Raw genomic sequence first — 24,860 nt, 5'->3', positions numbered from 1 at the left:
CTTTCTCAAGTCTCTCTGCATTTGAAGTAAACTTATTTAGGGACCTTAACTGCAAAGGAAACAATGTTGCAAGAATCACTGACACGCCGAGGGATGGGAAGATTTGGGGGTGTTTTTCTGATTTAAAAAAACAAGCTTTCCAGACATTGTAGCCAGCTCCTGCAAAGAGGTTTCCATAAGCAAATCTGTCATGTTGGTGTTCTATGGTTTTCTAGGACCATTAAAACCTGGGATTCTTACATACATTTTTTTCGTCAAGAGCTGTCTGGAGTATATGAATTTGGGATTAAAACTAACAGTCCTTTTCTGCTAGATGGGGAGTGATTAATAAAAGATTAAAAGGTGTTACTAAAACTGTTTCAAGAATTGGAGGTTAAAAGGATACAAATTATTGATTTGCTTCCAAATGCTGTACTGGTTCAAATCTGTCCAGAAAACCTTGACAGTTAATTTTGTATCAGTTTTATGTTGGCTGGATTACGTATTATCTTTCTATGCTGCTAGGGAATTTTACAGCAATTTTTTTCCTCCTGAAAACACAACACCTCTAAATTATATGCAAAGATTTTATTGACTTGCTGTAATGATTTATGGACCCAATCTCAAAAATATTTCCTCTGCTCTGGAATAATTTAATTTTTATGCTGTATCCTTGTACAGTATCATCAGAATTATTGTATTAAGTGCTCTACAAAATAGAAACATCTAAATGATATACAAATAGAAACATCCCAACAAATGGGAAATAACTTACTGACATAGGACTGTACCTCAGTTACCTTAGCTACCAGTCTTTGGGCTGATGCTGGGCATGTTGCAGCATATCCCTGTCTTAGTTTTCTTGTCTGAAAATTGAGATAATGATAATGATCTTAAGAAGGTGCTTTTTGATTTCCAGATGAAAGCAATGTATAGAAGAGAGACATTATTTAATTTTTTTACCCAAATTTTGGATTTGATAGGCCTGACTGTTGTCTCAAACCCTCATGAAAATAAAGCCCAACACCATTCAGCATGACCAAATTGTTAACTATCAGCAGAGGAAAACTGATTGTATCTACGTCAAAATATAGGAGACATTTATTATGAAACTGTGTAATGAATTTTGAAGTTTCTTAGCACCTTGCTAGCAAAACCTGTATTAAACATATTTTGAGTGTGCTTAAGAGTCTTGTTATAACATGGAAAAATCTCAGTCCTTGTTGGTCCGTGAAACCATGTCATAACCTGTTTCATACAAAACTTTAAACTGTACTTAAGCAACAGCTGGTGGTTTCTTCTGTGAACAGTAGATGATGTTTAATTAGCTTTACAGTCATCTACATTACAATCAAATCAAAGAATGCAGTTGCAACACATTCTCGATTTGTATTGTAAATGTGACCCTAACTGTGTTCCTAAAATCTCTGTCATGTGCTACAGCTGGGTACACTGACCTGATTGTAATGTAAGCAGAAACTTAGTGCAGTAGCAGAAATTCCCATTCCTGAAATCATATTAGTTCTTTATAAATTGATACTTTTAATGTTTGAAGCCTACCACAAAAAAAAAAATCTTCTCTAGTATTCAATGCTCTCATTAATTATTCCATTTAATAGTGCTTCTCAAAATCATCTCTTAGAAAAGGAATTTGGATTACACAACCTTGGAAAACAAACCTGTTGCCATCAAGCATGAGCTAACATGTTATAGTACTCCATGGCTTATCGCAAGTAAGCCAGCACCCAGTTTTGTAGTCCAGAAAAAGCCTTGGTTGATTATCTGTGCAAATAAACTACACTGTGTTAAATATTCTAGTTTGCTTAGAATTGTATTCTGCCTGAGGACTTGTTTAATACCTGTGTCTCTTTTCAGCTCTCCAGTGAGTGCCGTAATACAAAAAACTTTTTAGTATTTGTGAATAAAGTAATGAACTCTTGATTCCATGGTTGCCAGTATTCCAAAGGGGTTTGGATGACAAATATAACTTACTATGCAACTGTTACTGCTGTCCAAGCTAGGCTAGTTAACATTTTTATGGTTTTCATGGGTTACCAGTTTGGATATTTGTGAATGTACCATTTAGCATGGTATTAGGTCTTCAGATTTCTGTAAACAGTGGTCTCTTGAACAAAATAAAAATCCAAAAATCCAAAAAACAACAACAACAAAACCCAACAAAAACCCCAAACCAAGAAAAATTACTAGCTTTTTCAGCATGCCTCAAAGTCAGTATACACCACTGAGTTGTAGGTGCTTTAGTGGCTGCCCACTTCTGATAATCTTTATGCATCTCAGCATGGATTTATGTGTCTGACTGTGCACATCCTGTTGAAAATATTTTGTTGCCACTGAAAGATAAATGGTTTCTTGAGAAAGCAAAGAGCTAATGTCATAATCTAAAATGAGGTTTTGGAACTGTCACAAACCTGTGTAACTTGAATTGAGCCATTAATGTTGCTTATCTCTGTGAAATGGGTCTAAGACCATGCTTGGATATGACAGCACTCTGAAACTCTGGATTTTAAGGTCTTCTGAAATTAACAGGGAAGGACACTGCAAAAGAATCAAACCTCAGCTATTTGTATTTCAGCATTTTGGAATGTGTATATTGTTTCTTAAAGAGCTCTGATTCTTATTCAAGCTTTTGTTCAAAACAAACAAGGAATTTGCTCTGGGAGCAATTTGGGATGCTGAGAGGTCTGTGTATAAATATTATTTTCTATGCTATTGTTTACATGATAAGCTAGACCCTCTGGACAGATTTAAAATATATACATTTTCCTGGAAAAGATCAATACAAAAATAGTATAGGAAATACCAATAAAACTGTTGGCATTTAGACTTGGAAGAGGTGAGGAGATCAAATGATAATCAAAGTCATTGAGATGTAGAGAGCAGTTGTTTTCTCCTTCCATACTTATTTACTCTATTGGATCATTTCAGTGAGTGGTTCATAAACTATGGCTGTTTGAGATGGGTTTCCCACTGCAATTAATTGTGTGACTGAAAACTCACTCTAGAGCTTGCCTGTAAAAATGGCAGAAGTAATATTGATGTGGTTATGATGATTGTAAGATAAGTGTACTTTTGTCTTATCTAGTCAAACTTTTCACAGAGAAACTCTAGAAGATTTTAGAGACAGCATTAAGAGAGGTAGAGGCTAATAAGTGATTTGATTAGTTTGTCATGAATGGTGTAGGGGATGTTCTCAACTATCTCACTGACTGATAAATTATTTGACCAGTAAGTGAACACAGAGCAAAGCAAGTATAGATTCTCAGATAATTACCTGCATAAAAATTACATATACATATAAATTTTATATTTCTTTATATATGTATCACAAATATATGCGTATAATAAATAACAGGGGACTATCCTCTCAATGGATTCTCACTTGTTTGAAGACCAGTATGTCAGCTTAAACCCTGGGTTTCAGGCTGCAGACACACTGTGGATTTAAAGTCCCACGTCAGTGGCCAGGTTAAGTCAGATGGCAAGCAGTCAGCAGGGCTGAAATGAGGTAAAGACTTAACCTTTTAACAGCAATAATGATGAGTGGAAAGGCTTATCTAAGTCCTGCACTGAGCAAGAAATTGGAAGCTGAACAGGAGATAGCAGCAGATAAGCCATCTGATATATGAAAGAATTCAGTGTACTGAACATGTCCTTTAGTGGTCTGGTGACTCCTGTCAAGCGTGAGGGAAAAGTATCCTTTCCAGGATGATCTAGTAGTGTGCCCAAGCAGGTGGAACGTCATGGAGGAGGTTATCCAGTACCTGAGAGAATTAGCTGTGCTGGAAGTCATCTATAGGGATTCAAATAGAAGTTCTGTGTAGATCCAGGCAAGATCCAGTGTACACTATCCATGTGCCAGAAGTTTGTACAGAGCTGCCTTTCTCCACTTCTGAGGAAAAAAAAAACACAAACAAAAAAACAAAGCAAAAAAAAAAACCTGTCTGCAGGTTGTTGTTTTTTTTTCCCCAGAAAATTTCATTTTGTTTTTGTTTTAGAAGCCTCATTTATTTTTAAGTGCGTGGGCGCAACCTCAGCTTCTGTGAATGATGTGTGCAAATGCAGAGCCCCTCTGTGCAAGTGCCTCAGAAGGTAACACCCATTTGTCAACAGTCAGTCAAGGTTATGTTTTGCCAGAAGGAAAAATCATGCTAAACACAGTCTTTACTGGCGGAATTTATTCAAGGGTGAATGAGGCAGAAATTTGGAGTTTCTTTAAATTGTACGATACTGTGAAAGAAGTGCAAGTAGTTACTGACAGAACTGGTGTTTCCAAAGGCTATGGATTAGTATCTTTCCTGGTCAACGTGCATATTCAAAAAATAATGGAATCAGAAGTCATCTTCCATGACAAAAATCTGAAACTGGGGCCAGTGATTAGAAAGCAACAAAACTTGCATTCTTATGTGCATCCCAGACCATAACAAAAGAGAAACAAAGTATGAACTCAAGACTTTATTTTAGGAATGGGATGTTCAAACTGAAGATTAAGCATAGAAAGAGCAACCATGATAAATGATCAAGAACCTAGAATAGAGAAGTCAGCAAAGAAGCAAAACTCAGACTTGTGAAGGCAATCATGCAGATATCATGACTATGTACCACTGGGAAGATGGCCTATGAGGAAAAGAGAAATTAAAAAGTAGTTTTAAGAAGGGTAATAAAGTGGTTAAAGGTGATAGAAGGAGAAAATTCTTGAATGTAATCTGAAGAAAAAACAAATTCAAAGAGGCCCGACAAGAAGTAAGTTATGTTAGTAAGTTAAGTTACTTAGTAACCTAACTTACCAGCTGACATTTTATATTCCTCATTTTAAATAGGTGGCGGTAAAGGTGAAAGGAGTCAAGATATGGCTATAAAAAGTACATGCTTTCTAGTTTATACGTAGTACATTTATGTCTTAGCTGCTTTTCTCTCTATTTAGAACAGAATGATACAGTTAATGTACTTGTGTGTAGTTAAGGGTACAGACCTAACAAAAACGGTAGCCAAAGGAGATGCAAGCTACAGATCCGTGAAAGTCAGGGAGGAGTGGATCCCAAAGGATGCATGTTCCCAGCTTACCAAATGCCCTTTGAAATCTGATAACTCATTGCCCATAAGATATAACAGTATTTGATCGTATCATTAATGTATTTTTTTTTATGTTAACATATGTAGCATGAAACATGTGCTTGGTAGTTGGCAACAGAACTTTAAAGACAGGGAAACTACCATTAAAAAAAAGCTCCAATCTGATTTACAGTTTAGTAACTGGTAATTTGAAACCCTAGAAAATATGGACTTGATGTGTCACATCATAATGTAATTGCTGTAATTATTTATCATTTTCTTAACTGTACATCAGCCCTTTAAGCATTATGCTAATGGCTGTATACTTAGTGTTTAAAAATAATGTTTTTAGAACAGGAAAAAAATACATGAATACCTTTTCACTTCTGTAACTATTGCTATAGCTGCAAACCATTCTTCAGGTAGGACGGTATGTGTTCACTTACATAATTACCATTTCTTTTCATCTGTTTGCTTTCTTCCTCCACCCTTCCAATATACTAACAAGTGTTAAACAAATAACATTTACATTCAGAACTAACATTTACTAACATCAGCTAACAAGTGCCCTGGTTTTTAATCCTTTTTTTGGTTAAATAATTTACCATTGTTTGTTGTAGTGGGTCTATCTTTGTAACTACTCAGCCACTTTAAATTTAGCAGTTAACAATTCTGCAGGAGTTCGTAGATTATTAAAAATTCACAATAATGCTACAATGCCTGTAAAGGTCAGAGAATACTTTCCTGTGATGCAAATTATTCAGAGTAACTGCCTTAAATATATCAGGCACTTAACTGTAAGCAGAAGCTGTAAGAGAGTTTTACCCCTGTAAAATGCACTGGTTATAAAACACAAGAATTCATTTACTGTGAAAGGATTCTTACTATCCTTTGTCACAGATAGGTGTTAGGGGTTAGAGCACAGGGACTTAGGGTCTTAGATGATGTTTTAACTCATTACAGCTGATGTCCCTGCAGCCCTCTTCACTCTCTGCTGCATATCCCTGTTCCACCACCTGACCACAGAATGCAGCAGTTTGCAGCCCAATGTATATGTGTACATGCTGATGATACTAGAAATGTCTCTGCTTGCTATAATACCCCTTAGCTGTTTAGCCATCTTACCTGGCAATTCAGATGAGCACCAAAGTTGTCACAAAAGAGCAGTGGCAACATGAAGGTGGGGAGCAGTAGGGAGCACAGCAGTGTGGCAACATCACCTTGAGGTGTTTCAAACTGCCAGGAGCCTCACCTGTGGGTGTCTGTGCAGCACCTGCCTGTGATTCACTGTGTCACCTTAGACAAGCCATGTAACCTCAGTCACCTCTCAGTGCTAGGAAACTCCCCACTGGTGTTTACTAGGCTGTACTAGACAATGTGATCCAAAAAAATGGAGCAACTGTAGTATTTTATCCACTAATACATTCATCCAGTTGACCCGAGCACAGGCGCCATCATAAGCACTTCATTAACAGTTTTCTTTGGTACATAAAAAATATTGTAATGCTCACTTGAGAAACACCCCCATTTCCTCTGGGAATAGAGTTATAATTTGTGATATGCTATGGTCCCTGATTTTGTTAATAAACTGTGAGAAAAGATTGTGCAGGTCACTTCAACCTTTTTAAAGAGCAAAAGGCAGTTGAGAAATCAAAGTTATAATGCTCTCTATGCATCCCAATGGCATCCACGTTTTTTACATTCACTTTGTTCACCAAACAAGGTGAACAGTTTTTCACAGTTCTGTGAAAAACTGTGTGAAGAATAAGAAATCTAAGGATGTATAAAAAAATAAAATTATTTTACAACAGTAGCTCACTGGATTTTATTAGTGCAGATTTAACCTTGCAGCTGCAATACTGACACCTAATCTGGCACCACCTTCTCAGTTACCTTTCTGCATTGGCACAGGTGGGGAATTTTGTTTTCCAGAGGCAAGAGGCATCATTTAGTACAGGGTGGGGTTTGGGTGAGGCTAAGAAAAATGATCCGTCTTTCTCCTCTTTCACACCCAACCTGGCAGAGTGTCTGCCCCTAGTGCCTCCACAAGGAAGTTGGGAAGGTGGAACCCCATCAGACACAGAGAGCCTGGACCATTTCTCTCTTTCCCTGGGTGAACGGGGTTGCTCCAGCTCCTCAGGTGCTCTTTAATGTGTGTGCATGTGCATATGTATTTATATATACACTTACATGAAATGGGCTTTACCTGGTAGATTCTGAGTCTGGCAAGGAAGAATATGGAGGAAAAGCTCCATCTGGTTTCTGCTTCTTGTGGCATCCAAACAGAGGGAGAATTTCTCATCAGACGTTCTTTTCCTTTCTTTCCCTTCTGGTTTTATTTCATCACATGCTCTGACATAAGCTGTAGCAATACAAATTCAATCTTTAGTGGCTTTTGTACTCTCTTTTGTATTGCTCTTCTGGCCTCTTACTAGAAATTGTAGTAAGAAATGCCAATGAGAAAATGTAAATGGTGATTTTTTAGCATTTCGCAAAAACTGAATGGAATGTCAAGGACAGAGAAAAGCCAGTTCACAAGACTTGAGGTAGTTTTCTGTGCTCAAAATCATGGGGAACTCTAAAATAGGGGATTTTGAGAACCTCTTAGAGAGATCTTAAGAATTCTCGCCAGTAGAGAATAATGAAAATAATTACAAGTGTTAGGCAAATTGATGGTTGCTATTAAAACTCTTTTTAACTTGTTATTATTTTTTCAGAGTATTTGATCTTATTCTTGTATCTTATACTTCAATCTTACATTTACTAATATTTTTATTCTTATCTTTACTTCTGTTAATTAATATCTTGATACTTATGAAGGTATTGTACAGAATAAGGTTGATGCGGCAAAAGAAAAAGCAAGTTTCTGTGGCAAAAGAAAAAGCAAGTTTCTGTACTCTTTATGAGTGTTTTTATCTTTCATGATAATTAGTTAATTGCCCCATAGTCATGTAAGGGCTGTCAAATACAAAAAGATTATTTTTTCGAACATTATCAACAGAAACGCAGGACAAACCTGACCATTCTTAGAAATCGGCTTCAGAACCAGTGTTTTCTCACTTTTGAAGTTTTTGAAGTAAACTTTTAAGTTTACGAAAGCAATCACGTTTCTTTTTTATTTTAGCCTCAGTTATCCAGATATTAATCAGACTGCATTTTAAAAGCTCTGCACACACCAGCTGGTTTTCATTTTTCATGCCTTGTAAGAACCCTGAAGGCTGTTGCTATTCATTTTTCCCCTTCTGAAAAATATGCCACCATTCTTGGAAGTTGAAGCTGTTTCACTAAAGCTTTCTCTGAGGGATTAATCATGATGAACTAGTTTAAATGCTAGGCTCCATGTTCATCAATAGTTCCACTAAAATATCATCTCTAGAAAACGAAAACTCTTCAACTTCTACAATTGATGAAGTAACATTTGTTACTGTCCAATGGGAAAATCTGAGTATAACATATAATGAGTTTTTTATTCTTATAGAGAGGAGGATCCCCTTCAGTTCAGACAGCTCCTCAGCTCTCATGAATTATTTGGCAGTACTGTGCGAGGGTTTTCCACTCTTCTAAAGTAGTTTGTGCTCCACTGCTGTTCTGTTCTGTTCCCTCAGGAACACCTGCACAAAGTTCACCACGGAATTTTCTATCTTGTTTGGTTGATTTTTTTAAAATTGCAATTTGTGAAGAGATATTTATGATGGATCAGTTCCATCACTGCAATGGCTTGTTTTATTAGGGACATAGTTTGGAGAATTTTTAACAATGTGCTGGCGAGTTTGTTGTGCCGTATTTATTTATAATCAGAGCTCTCACCAGCTGACTGGTGAGCTGTTTAACTTCTCAGGGAAGATTTGTTTTACTTGATTTCCTAAATATGATTAAAGTAACAGTGCTTGTATAAATATTCTCAGAACAATTAGGAGAGGTAGGACATTTAAACTGGTAAAATAAGAATTAGATCACAGTATCACAAGTGAAGGATTCTGATGGGAAGGAGCATTGTGTTTCAAATCCAAAACCCCCCTGAGAGAGGCAGCCAGTGGGTAGGGAGGAAAATACCAAAGGGCTTGAAAAACCAGTCTCAGATACCCAGGGAAGTTCACAGGAACTTTAGAATCCTCCAGCCTTCGCTGTTGCCATGTCCATTCCGTGCTCCGTGTTAGGCCGCGCTTACAAATTATTTGGGGCTTTTTGAGTATGTTTGTATTTCTGGGTAGAAAATGTGCAGCTTTGGGCCGAATTGCCTTCCTTCGCCTCAAAAAAACCCCAACCAAACAAACCAAAATAAAACCCCCAAGACCCAGTCCCGGAGAAGAGCTGGACATGAAAGCACTTCGGGATCCTTCCGCTGATCTTTCCCAGTGAACGGGTGATAATGGGGCAGCGCGTTTCGTTCCTTTTCTCAACACTCAGGTTCTCTTCGGGATCGGAAAACTAGGTTTGGATAAATATCCTCTCTGCCGCTACAGCCCACAAGTGCTGTTTTCCCCGCCGTTTTCCCCACCCTCATCCTCACCCCGCCCAACTGCGGGCACGGCCGCGGGACCGCCCCGCCCAGCTATGGGCAACGGCCTCGGAATCGCTCTGCGCCTGCTCCGGTGTCTCCAATGGAGTTTGAACGCTTCCGAACCACCCACTCAGGAGCGCGAGCGGTGCGGTGCTGCGTTCCCATTGGCGGAGGCGCGGCGGCCGCGTGGCGAGCTGCGTGGTGTCCGGGCCAATCAGCGCGCTGCGGAGCGGCATGGCGGGGGCGGGTACAAACGGCCGCGGGGCGGTGGCGCTGGGTTTGAGCTGCGGCGGGAGCGCGGCCGGCCGTGAGCGGCTGAGGGAACCGGGTACGTCGGCAGCGGCCGCCGGGGTGAGCGTCGTTGTCGCCGTCGCCGGGCTCGAGTCGCTGTCGCCGGGCTCGAGTCGCTGTCGCCGGGCTCCTGCCGGCGCTTAACAGTGAGTGAGCGGTGGGCGCGGGGCTGCGGGTGCGGTGACCGTGGCGGTGAGGGGCAGCCCCCCTGCCCCTAGTGGGCTCTCTCCGCCTGCCATTGGTCTCCAGTTTTGGTTACTCTGAGGCGCCCCGAGCCCAGCCGTGTCGCTTTGAAAAGTAGATAAAGAAGCGTCGCTGGCTCCTCGTGCGGAGCTGTGTGTTTCCGCAAGGAGACACCACCTGAGATAGAGCTGTCAAACGCTGCTCCGAGAGTATAAACCCTGTTGTTGCCTTGAGATTGGTTAGAGTGAGGCTTTACGATCTGCTCTTAACTGCATAGAAGAGTGTCAAAAGAGGACCTAAGATTTTCAGTTGCTGCTTGGTGTTTAGATCAGGAAGCCTCGACGGTTGTGGAACGTTGTATTCTAATTGCTGCTAAGCTTAAAAAATGCAATTCCTTTCAAAGGGACGCTTACTTAACCCCTTGGAAGGTCTCATTGTAGCTGTCTTTGTATTTCAAGCGTAATTTGTGTGACACAAGAATCCGGGCAGTATGAGCTGGGCTGTGGAGGAGTGGAAAGAGGGCCTCTCTGCCAGAGTCCTGCAGAAGATCCATGAGCTGGAAAGCCAAGTGGATAAGCTTAAAAAGGAGCGTCAGCAAAGGCAGTACCAGCTGGAGACTTTGGAGGCAGCTTTGCAGAAACAGAAGCAGAAGGTAACCTAAAATGCCATTCTTCATGCCAAATCTGGTTATAACAATTTATTATCTGGTTGTTGTTGTTGTTAGGGGTTGGGGTGGTGTTTTGCTTCTTCCCTCTGACTGAAAGGAAAGGTTCAGAATTATATACTGATTATCCTAATTTTACTTCATACTCATTATTCTGTCTGTTTAGCTCTCTTTGGTTGTTAATATAATTCTTGCTTCCTATCTGTTTGGCATGATTGTCAATTTCTAGGTATTTATGTGTACTTTGAGGTTTTTCTACAGCTCTTTATAGGAAAGTAGGAAAATACACATTTTATTGTTATACCTCTTAAAATCCTTGATAACGACTGGGCCTGTTTTATATACCAGAGCTGCGCAGTTGGCAGCCTCTTCCAATGTCACCTTGCTTACAGATTAACCCATAATCTTTCACTTAGTTTCTGTAATTCCTTGGTTTTTTTCTTTGTAGAGACTGGGGGTTTGGGATTTGGTGCTCCTTTTCGTTTTAAGAGCTATAATCTTACACCTCATCTAACTCTACCCTGTCAGCCCTCTAACCAGGAAACCAGAGACCCTCTTGGTCAGGTTCCTCCTGTGCTTCAGGTCAGCAGGGACCATTTGGTTCAATTTTGTTTTGTAATATTTGACTACAGCTCAGAGACAATTTACAAAGGTTGCCTGGTATTCCTTTAGGTTGCTACAACTTTCCAGAAAATCCTAAGCCTAGTAGTTTTCTTTGAGTTTTTTTCCTGTAAGTTTCCAGGTGCTCATTTAAACCATTCCAAGGAACTGCTCTGCTCCCCAGCCAAAAAGAAGGGGTGCTTTAAAACTCAGATGCAGCAGGTAATACTATTTTTCAGTCCAAAGAGCAGCACTGGGCCAAAGATGATGCCCCTTGGATGATTCCCAGGGAGGAGAAGGGCATCTTTCCTGCCAGACTCTGTCTTCAAAGCTGTGACCCTTGATAATGATTGTGCAGACTTTGTAGAGTGAGCCAATGTCTTCTGGCTGCTAAAGCTGATAGGCTGGAAGGGGAAGTGAGATGATCAGTGAAGAATGTGGACTAGTATGGATTATTACTATTTAGGGATGGATGAATTTTGTGATGAGCTTGTATTTAGTCAATAAATAGAAATTGTTAATGTCACTGAGTTAAATTTGAGGAAATATGGGTTTTGTTTACGCCCACAAATATTTAAGCAATGTGTACATCTGAGGTTTTTAGAGCTGTCAGGATTTTGAAGTGTTAGAAAGAAAATAACAGTATGTAAACATGTTACTAAAATAGTAATACATGCACCAAAGTATGGAAAAGACTTGATAATTTTGAAGATGTTTCTATATTCCGATTAGGTTGAAAATGAAAAAAATGAATCTGCAATACTAAAAAGAGAAAACCAGAGCTTGATGGAATTGTGTGATAATCTTGAGAAAGCAAAGCAGAAAATTTCACATGATCTTCAAGTAAAAGAATCTCAGGTCAACATTCAGTCAGGTCAGCTGAATTCCAGCAAGAAAGACATTGAAAGGCTAGAACAAGAACTGAAAAGGTGAGGACTTCCTGTATGTCTCCAACCTATTTACAGTGTTTTTTTGTCTTTCTCTCATTTAACATGTCCTTCATGGTCCTTTAATTTCATGTCATACTTCATTCAGAATGTGACTGCAGCCTCAAAATATTGGTCTATGTGCATATACAGACTTTTATGTTAGCCTTTGTGCCACTTGAAGCAGTTAGTGCCTGGACTTCCTGTTTATTTGAGGGAATTCTGCATATTACGGGAAAAGGGAGTCATCCATTTTGTGACTTTTTAAAATTTTGTTTATTTATTTAAACAAACAAAAAAGCTAACACAACGGAGACACTTGGCAAAAGAAACCTCTACAGAACTTGGAGTCGCAAGCAAAGTACATGAACAGTTAGCTCTGTAAAATGAAGTCTGCCAATAAACTTGGAGCTTTGAGAGAAGGAGGCAGGAACATCTATTGGAGTCAAAGAGGAAGCTGCCAGAAAACGTGGGACTGTGACTGAGTCACAGAATCCAGTTGTTCTCGTAGAGTGGTGCCTAGTTCATAACATCTCAACTTGTAAACTCTGCTGAGATAGTGTCTGTGTGCTGTCTGTAGAGGTGGAATGTAAATCATACAACAAAAGAATCTTCTGTAATGCAGACACATCTCACATCCTTCTGCTGAGGGTGCCACACAAGTGGAACAGTTGCACAGGATGTAGGGCTCTCATTTGTTAAACTTGCTCTCATAGAAGAGGTGCCCTTCATTCTTGAATAAAAGAATTTCTGAAACTGCTGATAAGGCTGAATTATCTGTCTATGCAATAAACTGTTGTGCTAGTACTAGTAATGCAGATTTACAGAGAGGGGTGAGTCTGGGATACCAGGGTTCTTTAGAGCTTGGGGTATTTGTTTGCTATTATTTTCACAGCCTGAGCTATATTTGCTTCATTTAACTTTTGGATGACATGCCTCATACATATCCTGATAGAAGCAAATAAAGAGGAAGCTGTGTTGGTCTTTTGGTTGTTTTCCCTTTGTTTTTTTTTCCCTTTGATTTTTGTGAAAACTAAAGGTAGTTGAGGTATTTTACTGCTGTGAGAAATAACACAACAAAATCATTTATGTAGAAACAGCAACTTTGGTGCCAGAAGTTGCTGAGCTCTATCAATGAAGAATCTAGTGAGATTCAACAGTGTATGATAGAACCATACTAATGTTCTCTGTAACTGCTGCCAAATGTTGACCCAAAGAGGGTGCAAGATAAGGATATGTGTTCCACTCATCTATTTCCAAAATTAAGTCTGGTTTGCTGAGTTCCCTCCTTCCCATTATATTGCTTTGCACAGATGTCCATTACAAAATATCAGTTACTGCAGGTACCTTGTTCTTGGCAATTGTTTGATTTTGTACCAAGCAAAATATAGACTAATATATGGTCATTTGCCGCTTCATCACAGCTCTCAGTCCTCTGGGAGAGGAGATCTTGGTGGTGTGCTGTAAAAGAGGGGGAGAATAAAGAAGGCAAATGTGGAAGCAGTAATGCAATGGGCTACGGCCTGGAACTTTCATCTAATTAACCTGTGCTCACTGAGCAGGATGGATGTTACTGTATGGCTTCCAAACTAGTTAAATGGTTTCATAAAATGAGCTTCTAACTCATCTTACTCACAGAAGTGGTGTGTTTATAGAGTTTGATATTATCAGTGCTTTTGGTGATTTGGGTGTGTTTAGCTGGGCTGCAGTTGCATACAGTGAGACTGGAAGCACTTCTAGTTGATTTTCATCTACTTGGGGTTTGGTTTGGATTTTTAGCTTTCTAATTCCTGTGTAATTGATTAACTATGTTGAAATTCTAAATAAAATGTCATTTATATTTTTGTGTTATACCACTTAAAATATTTCAGTGGATGTGTCTTGATCCATAAACCAAGTCCTTAGAATCATATGATTTATTAGTGTATGTTAGGCTCTTAAAACTAGATAATAAACTTTTCCATTTCCATTATTAATTTATACTGCTGTTTTCTAAACAGATGCAAATGTGAGCTTGAGAGAAGTCAGCAAACAGTGACTGCAGGAGATGTATCATTCAGTGGCACTCCACAGAAAAGCTTTACTCCTCCTTTAACACCAGTTCAAAGTAATAATGGTAAATGATTCTTTTCTTCATCCAGCACGGAAAGTTACGTGTCAGTTTTCTTGGAAAGTGAAGTATTTTAAACTTTTATTGAGTTGCTTAGTCCCTCTTATATAGGTAATTATAAGAGTGTCTAATTTGTAGCACCCTAGGTTTTAATTTTTAAAATTATTAGTGCAGATTGAACACATCACAAATATAGCATCTTTTAAATACTGCATCAATGGGCATGGAATAGTAATAAACTATCCATCAATAGACTGCAGCAAGCTTTTGAATGACTGTCCCTAGTGTCAGCTCTTCCCTTTATGCAGTGGGGAGAAATTTTTTTCTTCATGTACCACAGTATTTTGACTAAAATGCAGTCAACAGTTACATGTGTTATTTCTTTGGGTTAATAATTTTGAAAAATTATTTTTATTTAGATTATTATTTTGCATGATGATATGCACGATTAATGCTTTGTATCCATTTCAAAGCATCACTTTGATCTTCAAATTAGTAACATCAAATTGATTTAAAATATTTGAATGAACTGGAACAGTGAAAGGAAGTTTTCTTAAGTGGAGAACTGTTCAGGCACCTTTACGTTTTCTATGCTGAAAAACTTTGATGTGTTCAATATTATACATGTTATTTACCTCTTAGTGCTGTGAACAAATGTTCTGTGAGTTCAGCATCTTAACCTTACTCCAGTGGGAAGTCTGAAATAATCTCTTACATTCTTGTTCCTTTTACTTTCTTTATGCATGTCTGAAAAGGGGTGCAGTTAGTGACGATGTCAAACATTCCACTAAGCATGGCACTCCTGAAATGGCGTTAAGAGTAAAATTATTTAAATAAACTTCATTTAAAATTACATTCCTGGGGAGATATTTTCCTTTGAAAATATCTTAATGAGTCTTAACCTAATTAAAATCATTGAATCCTAGAATATTTCAGGTTGGAAAGGACCCATAAGGGTAAAAGAAGGTGGCTAGATTGGGTGAAAACCTGGTAAGACTAAGGTAGATTATGAGGAATTATTAATTGTATCTTTGTAGGTGCTAAGTTTGAAGAACTAATGGAAAAATACAAGAAAATAGTACAAGAAAATAAAGAGCTAGAATTACAACTGAGAAATATCCAGCTTAAGGTAAGTATCTCTTAGGAATGGTTTGTGTGATACCTGAGAAAATAACCACCAAGTGAACTCGGACAATGAAGTGGAAAACTAATGAAATATTTACTACATCACATAAAATATAATTTCAAAAGAAGAAGAGAGATAATTAACCTGTGTGTACTGCCATTCAGATGTTATCTTGGAGAATTCAGAAAAGCCAGCCTCTTTGAATAGCAGAGGAAAGAAGGACATTAAAAATGAGAGCACATCCTTCAGAAACTGGAAGTTTCCTGCAAGCAAGGACAAGATAACAGTGTCAGTTATGCCAAGTTAAATACGATAGGATAATAAAACAGCCTTGAAAAAGATTGTGAGAAGTAATTCACACCTAGAAAATAGAAACTCATAAATCTTTCAAACATATATGAAGAAGGAACAGTATTAGCTAATATCTGAGAACAAGATGAATAAGATGTGAAAGGCCTCAAGGAAAAAGCCGTTGCAGAAAATGTGAAATGATTTTTTATTTAGTGCTTACTATGTAAATGTTTAAAAACTTTTCTATACCAGAGCCTTTTTTCATTGGGGTTGAATCTGTGGCACAGCCTCAAATTGAAAAGTCAGAAATAGTCTTAAATTAGATTGGTAAAATGAATAGTAATAAAAATCACCAGATACCAAGAATATTTGCCCATTAATTGGCAGAGCACTACAGCGTGGGACTATTGAATTACTGTCTCTTGACTCTGCGAGGGGACAAGGATGATGGCATTTAGGAAAAAACCTACATCCAGTGATGATTCCTGGAAATGTAGTTTAGTCAGGCCACCTTTTTGTCCTGGGCAAATTGTTAGAAACATGACACAATATGTTTATTGGAGCATGTGTAGGTGTATGGAGTAAAGGTCAACCATTTGTTGATAAAGGGAAATCATGCCTCATATGTATTCAGACCTTTTGGGTTTGTTTTTTTTTTTGTTTTAAAGAATAAATCAGAATGTGTAAATTAAGTGTGACTCAGACTAATGTTGTTGGCTATCCACAAAACACTGGCAATAGGGAAAAAAAATTGATGAGGGGAGTTTTTGCAAATTTAAAGGAAAAGATTGAGTGCAGTGGCAATAAATGGTCAGTTTTTACAGCTGAGGAATGATCAACAGAGGAGCCTGAAAAGGCTAGTTAAAGAGAACTGTGCTATTCAGCATATTGATTAGTGTTCTGAAAGAGTTGAATAGTTTGATTTAAAACCACACAGTATTTTCTACTACTAAATAATTGCAATAATTAAGATGGTAAGTAAAATTCAGCTTAAAAAAATAATGAAGTAATACATCAGGAAAACATAATTCGAAAAAGGTTTACCTGATACATTCAGACTCCAAATCTATGATTCCAGGAAGTGTTTTGGTAGTCATTGTGTCTAGTTCTGGGTTCAAACTTCTGTCTCAGAAGCTGTAAATTTAAATGGCATATAAGGGAAATGATTACTGCATGCATGGTTAGGTGTCTATGCTCTTTTTCTGTTAACAAGTTACGTTACAGGATAGGACACAGCATTCTGGACAATATAATATAGATTTTTGGTCTTGGCACAGCTGTTCCTAGATAACAGCATATTCTCTGGTTTCACTGAGAAGGCACACTGGGTATTACATGTTTTATGGATTTAGTTTAAGAAAAAATAATTCAAATGAGCTGTGTTTCAAAATCCAGTTAAAAATACAATAGGGGCTTTACTGTTTGAGGTTTTGTTTGCTTGGGGTTTTTTCCACTTAAGAAGTAGGCAAAAAATCTACTTTTTTGGCTCTGTTTAATTTTTCTATGGGAAAATATTGAAAGCTTGTACTTGGCAAATTTTATTACAGCAATTTTGGGGTACTCTGTTTATAAGTTTAAATAATTAAATCTACTTTGAATTTATCTGTACTTCTCTGGTACAACTAAATATTGGTCAAATTTCAGATATGTTACTCTAGACTTTTTTTTTTTTTTTTTGCAACTTACTTGTCTTCACTTGCCTACAAAAAATGTAGGCTTCAATTTTGAAAAATGTAGGAGTTAAATGATGGGATCTCTGTTGAAAAAGAAAAAAATTTATGTATGCTACTTATAAAGATACACAGATCAAAATATATTTTTAATGTCCTGGTTTGTATTTATAAGTATCAGCTATGCTTGGATACTTGGGCAAAAGTTATTTAATTTACGTAGCATAAAAAATAGTGATGTGTATCAGTACTTTGCACTGGTGGGTGCAGTGACATAACAACAATGTGAAATGATGGTGACCTATTAGCTACTTAACATTAAATTAGTTATTTTGTTTTATGTTGGATAAGGAACTGTGTAAAGGTACATCCTTTTCTTTTTTTGGACACAGAAAAATCAGCCTCATCCTCAAAGCTCTTTGAGTCACAGAGAGATTGCTCGGCATCAGGCTTCCTCATCCGTGTTTTCATGGCAACAGGAAAAGGCACCAGCTAGAAACCAAGAAACACCTGCAAGGGGAAGTTCTGAAGCATCCTCTTTTCCATGGGATAAAGAAGCAAATTCAAGTATTGTATCAGAGAAGAGTGAGCTTGACAACAGCTTTGCTGAGAGCTCTAATTCTTCCCTGATAATCCAGCTAAGAGCACAGAACCAAGGTATCTGATGCATTTCTTTAACCCCCAGAGGCAGTCTCCTGTATGGTTTCATGAAAGTTGGTGGGCAGATAGAAGCAAGGTATTGAAATTAGTGCTTTAGCAAGGAAAAGAGAAAGATACTTGTTATTGCCTTTGGCAGCTGGCCCTCTTGGCTGCTTGTATTTTCAGTGATCAGCCAGTACACAGAGATTACCTACAAGCTGTGGTATCTTTTACATAAGCAGTGTGAGAATTAGAAGGGAACAGTTTGTATTTTTGGGATGAGTAAGGGACGTAATCTAAAAGGAAAAATGCCCTTTTCCATTAATCCCATTCTCATGGAACAATCTTCTTGGAAGAGCTAAAAAAACTCTTCAGAATTTTGTTGCATCTCACTGTTAAATTCAATTATGTTGTTTCCTTGTTTTTCTATACTATCAATTAGTATTTCTGGCTGAGCAGTAACTGTCTTACAAATTTGATAATTAAAACATGCTTAATGCATAACTGACTTGGACCTTGATGGGTACTACTGGAAGCACAAAATGAAGTGTGCTTTAAAAAGAGCAATAAAACCCCAAGATATAGTTTTCTTTTCCACATACTGACATGAAGAAATATTCATCTCTGATATCTGATTGTCGTAAGAGAGCAAATAGTTGGTTTGTTGTGGATTTATTGAGCATACTCTTGAGCCTGCTATTTGTACTCTTTGGACAGCTTTTCCACTGTTTTACAAGTCCCTGTCCTCTCCAAACTCATCATTCAAATACCTCACACACAGCTTCAATTTTGGTGGCATTTTCAACTTGGAAGTGGTACAAATTCAGAGTTAAGAAGACAGGACTTTTTTTGACAAAATAAAACCAAAACCAGACAGTAATAATAGTTCTGGATTATGTTCCATATAGCTGACTCAAGTTTTCTATTGTGAATTGTGTTGTGGCTTTGGAAGATAAACTCTTACTGATGTGTACTGTGAGAATATTACTTGGTTTAGTTTTATACCTATGCAGTTTTGAGACAGGAAAAAGACTAAAATATGAAATGGGGCATTTATAGATCCCAAATAGTTGAAAAGTCTCTTGGAAGCACAGTTGCCCCAAACAAATGTTTGTAGTGGATATTCTTTCTTATAAAAAGAAAAAATAATAAACTACAGATTTCAAGTGACATGTTTCTGCATGTTTAAAAACAGTAACAAAACCAAACAAAAATAAACCAGCAGAGGAACAAATTGTCTTTGCCTTTGCAGCATTTGTTCCTGAGCTCTCATGTTTCTGTGCTCTTTCTCATGAGGTAGGAATTATTGATTTAGAGTCAACTGTCTTTCAGTCTCTATCATTTTAGTCACTGATGTCATAGTAGAAGACAGTCAAAACTCATTTTAACCTGCTGAAAATTTTACAGGGTGTCTGCCTGTGTCAGGAACTTGGGTTGCTATCAAACAGACTAAATACTTGGAAGTGTGTTGGAAGAGGTACCTTCCAAAGCAGAAAGTATCCTTAATCTTTACTGGTTTTAAATTTCAGAGCTAAATTCCATTATTAAAGACCTAGAACAGCAACTGCAAGCTCAAGAAAAAATGAAGAGGTCCCATATGAATAAACATCAAGAGACTGAACAGGAGCTGGAAAGATTGAAGTTGGAATTAACAGAGAAGGATAAAATTCTGAGCAAAACTAGAGATAAACTGACTCAAACAGGAACACAACTTGATCAAACTACCACACAGGTAAAAGGCTGCATCACACATCTTCTCACAGTCCTTACAATTCATTGTTAGTATTCCTGTGTGTCAGTTTTCAGCCATTTTAGTAAGAGCCAGGGTTCTCAGACTAAGTTTCTTGAGAGTTTACTGAGGATCAGGTTTTGAGAAGTATATGCTAGTTTGATATGTATTATGTGTAAAAACACTGATACGTGTAAGCAGTTGCCCACTTTCTGGAAGGCTCTTATACCACCTGAAGAAATATTTTTCAGACTCAGCTAAGATTGACTCAAATTCTGAAAAATATTTACTGATCAAGTTGCATAGAGCAACAATGACATCTGGTGGCAAATTCTGACCTGAAAAAAACTGTCATGCAACTTCAGCTGAAAATCAGTCTATTGCTTATACTAAAGGGTGTTGTGGGGGCATAGTGTTTGTATTGTAAATTGCTTGTGTTAAATAAAGTATAGGTAAAAATGCCATGCAAGGTTAAGAATATATGCAGTTTCGAAATAGAATTTCATAACCTAATCCTAAGGAGTTTGAATTCATAGTAAAAATCAATAGGATAATACAATTTGCTTAGTCAAGCATTTACAGAGTGTATGTAAATATATACATATACAAATCTGAAATTTTTGCTCATAAAATGCAAAGAAGAGAATGCTAGTGCTTAAAACAATTCAAACTGCAGAAGGCAGCAAGTAGGTCTTTTTCTTGATTAATCAGGTTGCATTATCTTCCTAAAATTCTTTTTCACAACACGCAACAAATTTGAAAATCGTGTCAGAATTCCTTGAATCTTCATAATTTCATCTATCTTTTTACTTTTTTTCCATACTAGTTTGATTAATCTACAGCATAGGGAAAAAATTTTTCTTATCTGGGTATAATAATTATCCATGTTTGCCAGCAAGTTTCTGCATGCTACCTAAGTATATTGGTAAGCTGCTGTTTCCCACAACTCTTGTATTGGTCCTTAAAAACACAAACTTTTGCATGTTTGCATGTAAGCTTTGATCACTCTGCCTTTTCAGAGAGACAGCAACACTTGCCTTTTGAGAATGTTATGAGGAACTAGTTTAGGGGAAGTCTTGGCTGTGAAAGGTAAAATCAAACTCTTGGCCTAGTCCCTTCACTTCATAAAGGCACTGTCATCATGGTGAGTTTGTGGGAGGACAGCTGACCCAATCTGACAGCTCAATTTCTCTGAAAATGGCTTTATTTTAAGTTATTTGGTTCGACAAATTACTTGATTCGACTTCCTAAAAGATTAGGGTATTATGTAGTTAATTTTCCCTTGTTAATTTTCTATGGGTTTGAGTGGGATTGTTTTTTTTAAGGAATCCAAGGGAATTAAAAGCAGCTCAGGGGAAGGGGCAAGGCTATGCAGCTAGAAATGTGCCTGGGGAAGTACAAGGAGGAGTGGGACTTGCCACCATTGGAACTGAGGTGCAGCCCATCCTTAAGGTGCAGTGCATCTTGTCCCAGAAGGTTCCTTTGGTCCTGCCATCGGAAGGTGACTCCTTTATGCTCTGTTTCTTCCTTCTTGCACTGGAATTGGTTCTCTGCCTGCCCATCCTGGACTTCAAAAGTATAACTGGATTGAGATTTTGCATTTTAGTTCTAGCCTTGTAGCCTGAATTTAGTACTGATACCCACTTTGTGCACTTCTCTGTCACTGGTGGTATTCACAGACCTAGACCACAGCACCTCCGCTGTGTTATCGAGAATTTTCACTCCTTGTGAGGTCTGCAGCCTTTCTGTAGTCAGGTTTCCATATGATTTTACAGCAGTTCGTGATCCCTGCAGGCTCTGCCTAATAACCTGACATCCCAATACAACTACCTGCTTCTTATTTTCTTATTTCTACTGTTTCATTAATCCAGTAAACAGCTCTTGTTGCTGGAAAAAGAGAGTCCCATTCACCCTTTGCCATTTTTCTTACTCTCGGGGGGGAAAAAAAGTACATCTTTTGCATTAACAGATTTGGTTTGGAATAAAAATTGCATTTTTTTGTTCAGAAAGTTAGGTGGACAGTGCTTCACTCTCTTGGGTGACATAATATTGACATAATCAGCTGAGTTAAGTAACAAGCTCATGTGGAGGTGAGCCTAGAACGTAGCCTGCTGTTTTGTTTTTTTTTAAATTGAAGTTTATATTGTAAAAAATACTCCATTGTAGTAAACTAAGATAGTTGCTTCTTTTTTTCTGTCCAAGTCAACATGCTGAATCACTCTGAAATTCAGTGGAATATCCATTTATTATCAGTCTAAATATTTAGTTGCTTAGCAGCTAGCAGTCATTCTTTAGTTGGTAGCAACCTGAGGTACTGAAAATACAATCTATTCTTACTGCCAGATGTAGCATATTTCTGCAGACTGTCAAAGACACTGATTTTCTGAAGATGTTTTTATTGTTATGTATATACACTCATGTATACACATACCCACCTTATATATACATATAAATATATATACTCTTTCTATATATACACACGTGTTTTCTCACTAACCTAAGGAAGAATGAGTTTTGTACTTTGGATTGCTAAGAATTTATATGGTATCAGCTAAAATTACTCTAGTTATATGAATGCCAGAACAATTGTAGTAGCTGAAAACAGTCTTCTTTTGTACATTTAAATGAAACATCAGTTGCATCTTTAACACTTGTGATTGATAACTAAATTATTATAGATCCAAATGTTGGAGCAAAAGGTGAAGCGATTGTCAGAAGAACTGAATTGCCAAAGACAAAATGCTGAGAGTGCTCGTCAATCTTTAGAACAGAAAATAAAGGCAAAGGAAAAGGAATACCAGCAGGTAAGGCAAGGATAACTTTTGAACTTTGGCTTCCTGAGATGAAATCACTTGGCTTATTTTGTGGATCTGCTTTTCTGTTAATTGTGATCACATTCAATTGAGTGGTAAAATTTGCAAAGGTTTTGAAAAAAAATTTGAAAAAAAACTGGAAAACCATCACGATAGAGGGGAGAGGCTGTTGGAGAGGTGCAGGATTATATTGGTATTCACTAGACAATAGAGAATATGTTTGAGAAATGAAATGAGATGCAAATCCATGAGAAACTGGGCTTCATTTTTCATAGAATTATGTATATGGGAGCTCAAATTTAGTAATCAACTCAGTTATTTCTGTGGAATCTGAGTTAGTTTTTCATGCATTTCACACAGAAGAAAATAATTTCTTTACAATTATATCTCTATTATTCTAATTTTGGTTCATACTCAGAAGATATTAACATAGTCAATTAGCATTAGTGTCTTTCATTTCCTTCATGCCAGCTCTTGCAGAGAGACAAAGTGTAGCAAATTTACCTTATGGTACGATAAGTAATTAATAGCAGAGATGAACTTGTCCACTTGTACTGTAATGTAATTCTTATATGAAACTTACCTTTCATATGAAAAATTTTAACACTATTACTTTCACTAGTTTTAGATTACCTTTTTTTCCCTTTCTGTGGCAAGAGTGTTGCCATAATTAAGTTCTTAAGCAGATGACATAAACTGGTTTAATGCCATTCTTGCCTATGTGGCATTTGCATCATGAATCAAAGCTGGGTTTAAACTGCTGTGTAAGACAAGTGTCCCTGAGCAGGCAGTGCCTGCTGATAAAAATCAGTTGTTATTTCTGCAGTAACCAAAATAGAGGCTTGTTGTGGTCATGTGTTTATTTCTTTGCTTCTCTGCCACTGTTTTCTAGGAACTGTCTTGTCAGCAGCGTTCCTTACAAACACTGGATCAGCAGTGCAACCAGATGAGAAGCAAAATGAATCAGGAGCTACAGCAAGCCAAAAATGACTTCAATGTTCTGCAGGCAGAATTTGACAAAGTAGGCTTTTTGTTTTTTTAGCATTTATGTCCACTACTAGAGCTGGTATTTGGTTGTCTCAACAGTACTGCCTTCATTTAATTATACATAAAGTAAAAAAATAATTAATGTGGCTTCTTGTAATAATGTTTTGCAGTATGTATTTACCATTTCTTATTGAAATACTATGTATTTAAATGTGAATTAGAGGCTTTTAAAAATCTGTGGCTAGTCCACTTCTCACAGGCAAGGATGTAAATGTAGACAGTGCAGGTAAAATACATCCGAGACAGGAGCAGCTAAGGCTGATCACAGGACATTTTATGCATAAAGCATGCAGAGGTGTAGTTTGGTGATAGAGCTACTGACCAACACGTTGTTGTCCTTTGGAAAAACAGCCCCATTTCACATACCCTGACCACGCACTCCTCATGTGATCCTGGAGAGAGCTGATAGAGGAGATCAAAGAGCAGAGAAAATCTTACATTTAAGTTAGCATCTGTGTATACAAGCCCAAGTGTTTGCTATCAGTTTAACTCCCTGAACTTGCTCTCCACAAAATCAGATGAATGTTAGGGCTTGTGGAAGGAAGAACATCAGTATGAATGAGGTCTTTCACAGCTTTGGCAGCAGCTAGCTATTAGAACACATTAGTTGTCACAAACTCCCAACTTTAAGTAAGTTAGAAAGCAGCACAAGCCTCTGGAGTGGGTGACCAGAAAAGAGGAATGTTTAAAAACCTCAGACTCTTGAGAGCATCTCTCAAGCAGCAGAGCTGACTGAATGTCTAAAAAGGGCCACAGGTTTGTGAAAGTTATATTGAGAAGCCCTATTTGCAGGCAGTGTGAATGAAAACATAATTTCTAAAACTGCCAACAGCTTTCTTGCAGGCTTGTTTTTACATTGTCAAATGTTTTTACTGGAGGCTTCTTTATATATGCATATTCCTTTGTATACACTTACTGAAAAATTGATTTAATTGAGAGGACAATAAGTACCTTTTACTTCCTTCTCAAAGAAAGGTAATTTATTACTTAATGACCTTGGAATAGACTTTTTTTTTTTAACCCACCAGTGGCATTTTCTTCCTTTTTAATCTGGAGCTTTTAAGGACTATTTTAAAAGAGTTAAAATCTGTTCATTTTTTATAAAATCTGTGTCAACAGAGCAGTAAGTGCGGTCATGATCCTAACTTTCTGATTCACATAGCTTAGCAAAAAGGCAATTATATTCCAATCTCATTTATACCCTACAGATATCATTGTGGT

The 24,860-nt window shown here is 37.6% G+C and overlaps 1 protein-coding gene and 1 long non-coding RNA gene across 4 annotated transcripts in view; one reads left to right on the top strand and one right to left on the bottom strand.

Moving 5' to 3' along the window:
- Positions 1–524: 524 nt before the first annotated feature.
- On the bottom strand, positions 525–9,750 carry LOC146439231 (uncharacterized). 3 transcript variants are annotated; one of them, XR_014850705.1, is made up of 5 exons: positions 9,560–9,750; positions 7,256–7,411; positions 3,762–3,889; positions 771–845; positions 525–688 (listed from the first exon to the last, which is right to left on the bottom strand). It is a non-coding gene; the product is annotated as an uncharacterized LOC146439231 (long non-coding RNA). The 3 variants fall into 3 exon arrangements; XR_014850707.1 differs by lacking the exon at positions 9,560–9,750 and adding an exon at positions 8,226–9,542; XR_014850706.1 differs by lacking the exon at positions 3,762–3,889 and having other exon boundaries at positions 771–831; positions 7,240–7,411.
- Positions 9,751–9,796: 46 nt separating this feature from the next.
- CENPF (centromere protein F) overlaps positions 9,797–24,860 on the top strand; it is a 35,546-nt gene continuing 20,482 nt past the window's right edge. Inside the window, exons 1-9 of the mRNA XM_085054829.1 lie at positions 9,797–9,987; positions 10,503–10,676; positions 12,021–12,217; positions 14,215–14,330; positions 15,362–15,453; positions 17,804–18,068; positions 19,580–19,782; positions 22,458–22,583; positions 23,485–23,613. Of these exons, the coding sequence (XP_084910955.1) occupies positions 10,515–10,676; positions 12,021–12,217; positions 14,215–14,330; positions 15,362–15,453; positions 17,804–18,068; positions 19,580–19,782; positions 22,458–22,583; positions 23,485–23,613 (1,290 nt within the window). The 5' untranslated portion in view covers positions 9,797–9,987; positions 10,503–10,514. The remainder of the gene's footprint in view (positions 9,988–10,502; positions 10,677–12,020; positions 12,218–14,214; positions 14,331–15,361; positions 15,454–17,803; positions 18,069–19,579; positions 19,783–22,457; positions 22,584–23,484; positions 23,614–24,860) is intronic.

This window comes from Lichenostomus cassidix, chromosome 3 (assembly GCF_008360975.1).
Source record: "Lichenostomus cassidix isolate B80296 chromosome 3, HeHo_3.0, whole genome shotgun sequence".
In the NCBI taxonomy this organism is placed as follows: domain Eukaryota; kingdom Metazoa; phylum Chordata; class Aves; order Passeriformes; family Meliphagidae; genus Lichenostomus; species Lichenostomus cassidix.
This window is presented reverse-complemented; position numbering and strand designations above follow the sequence as displayed.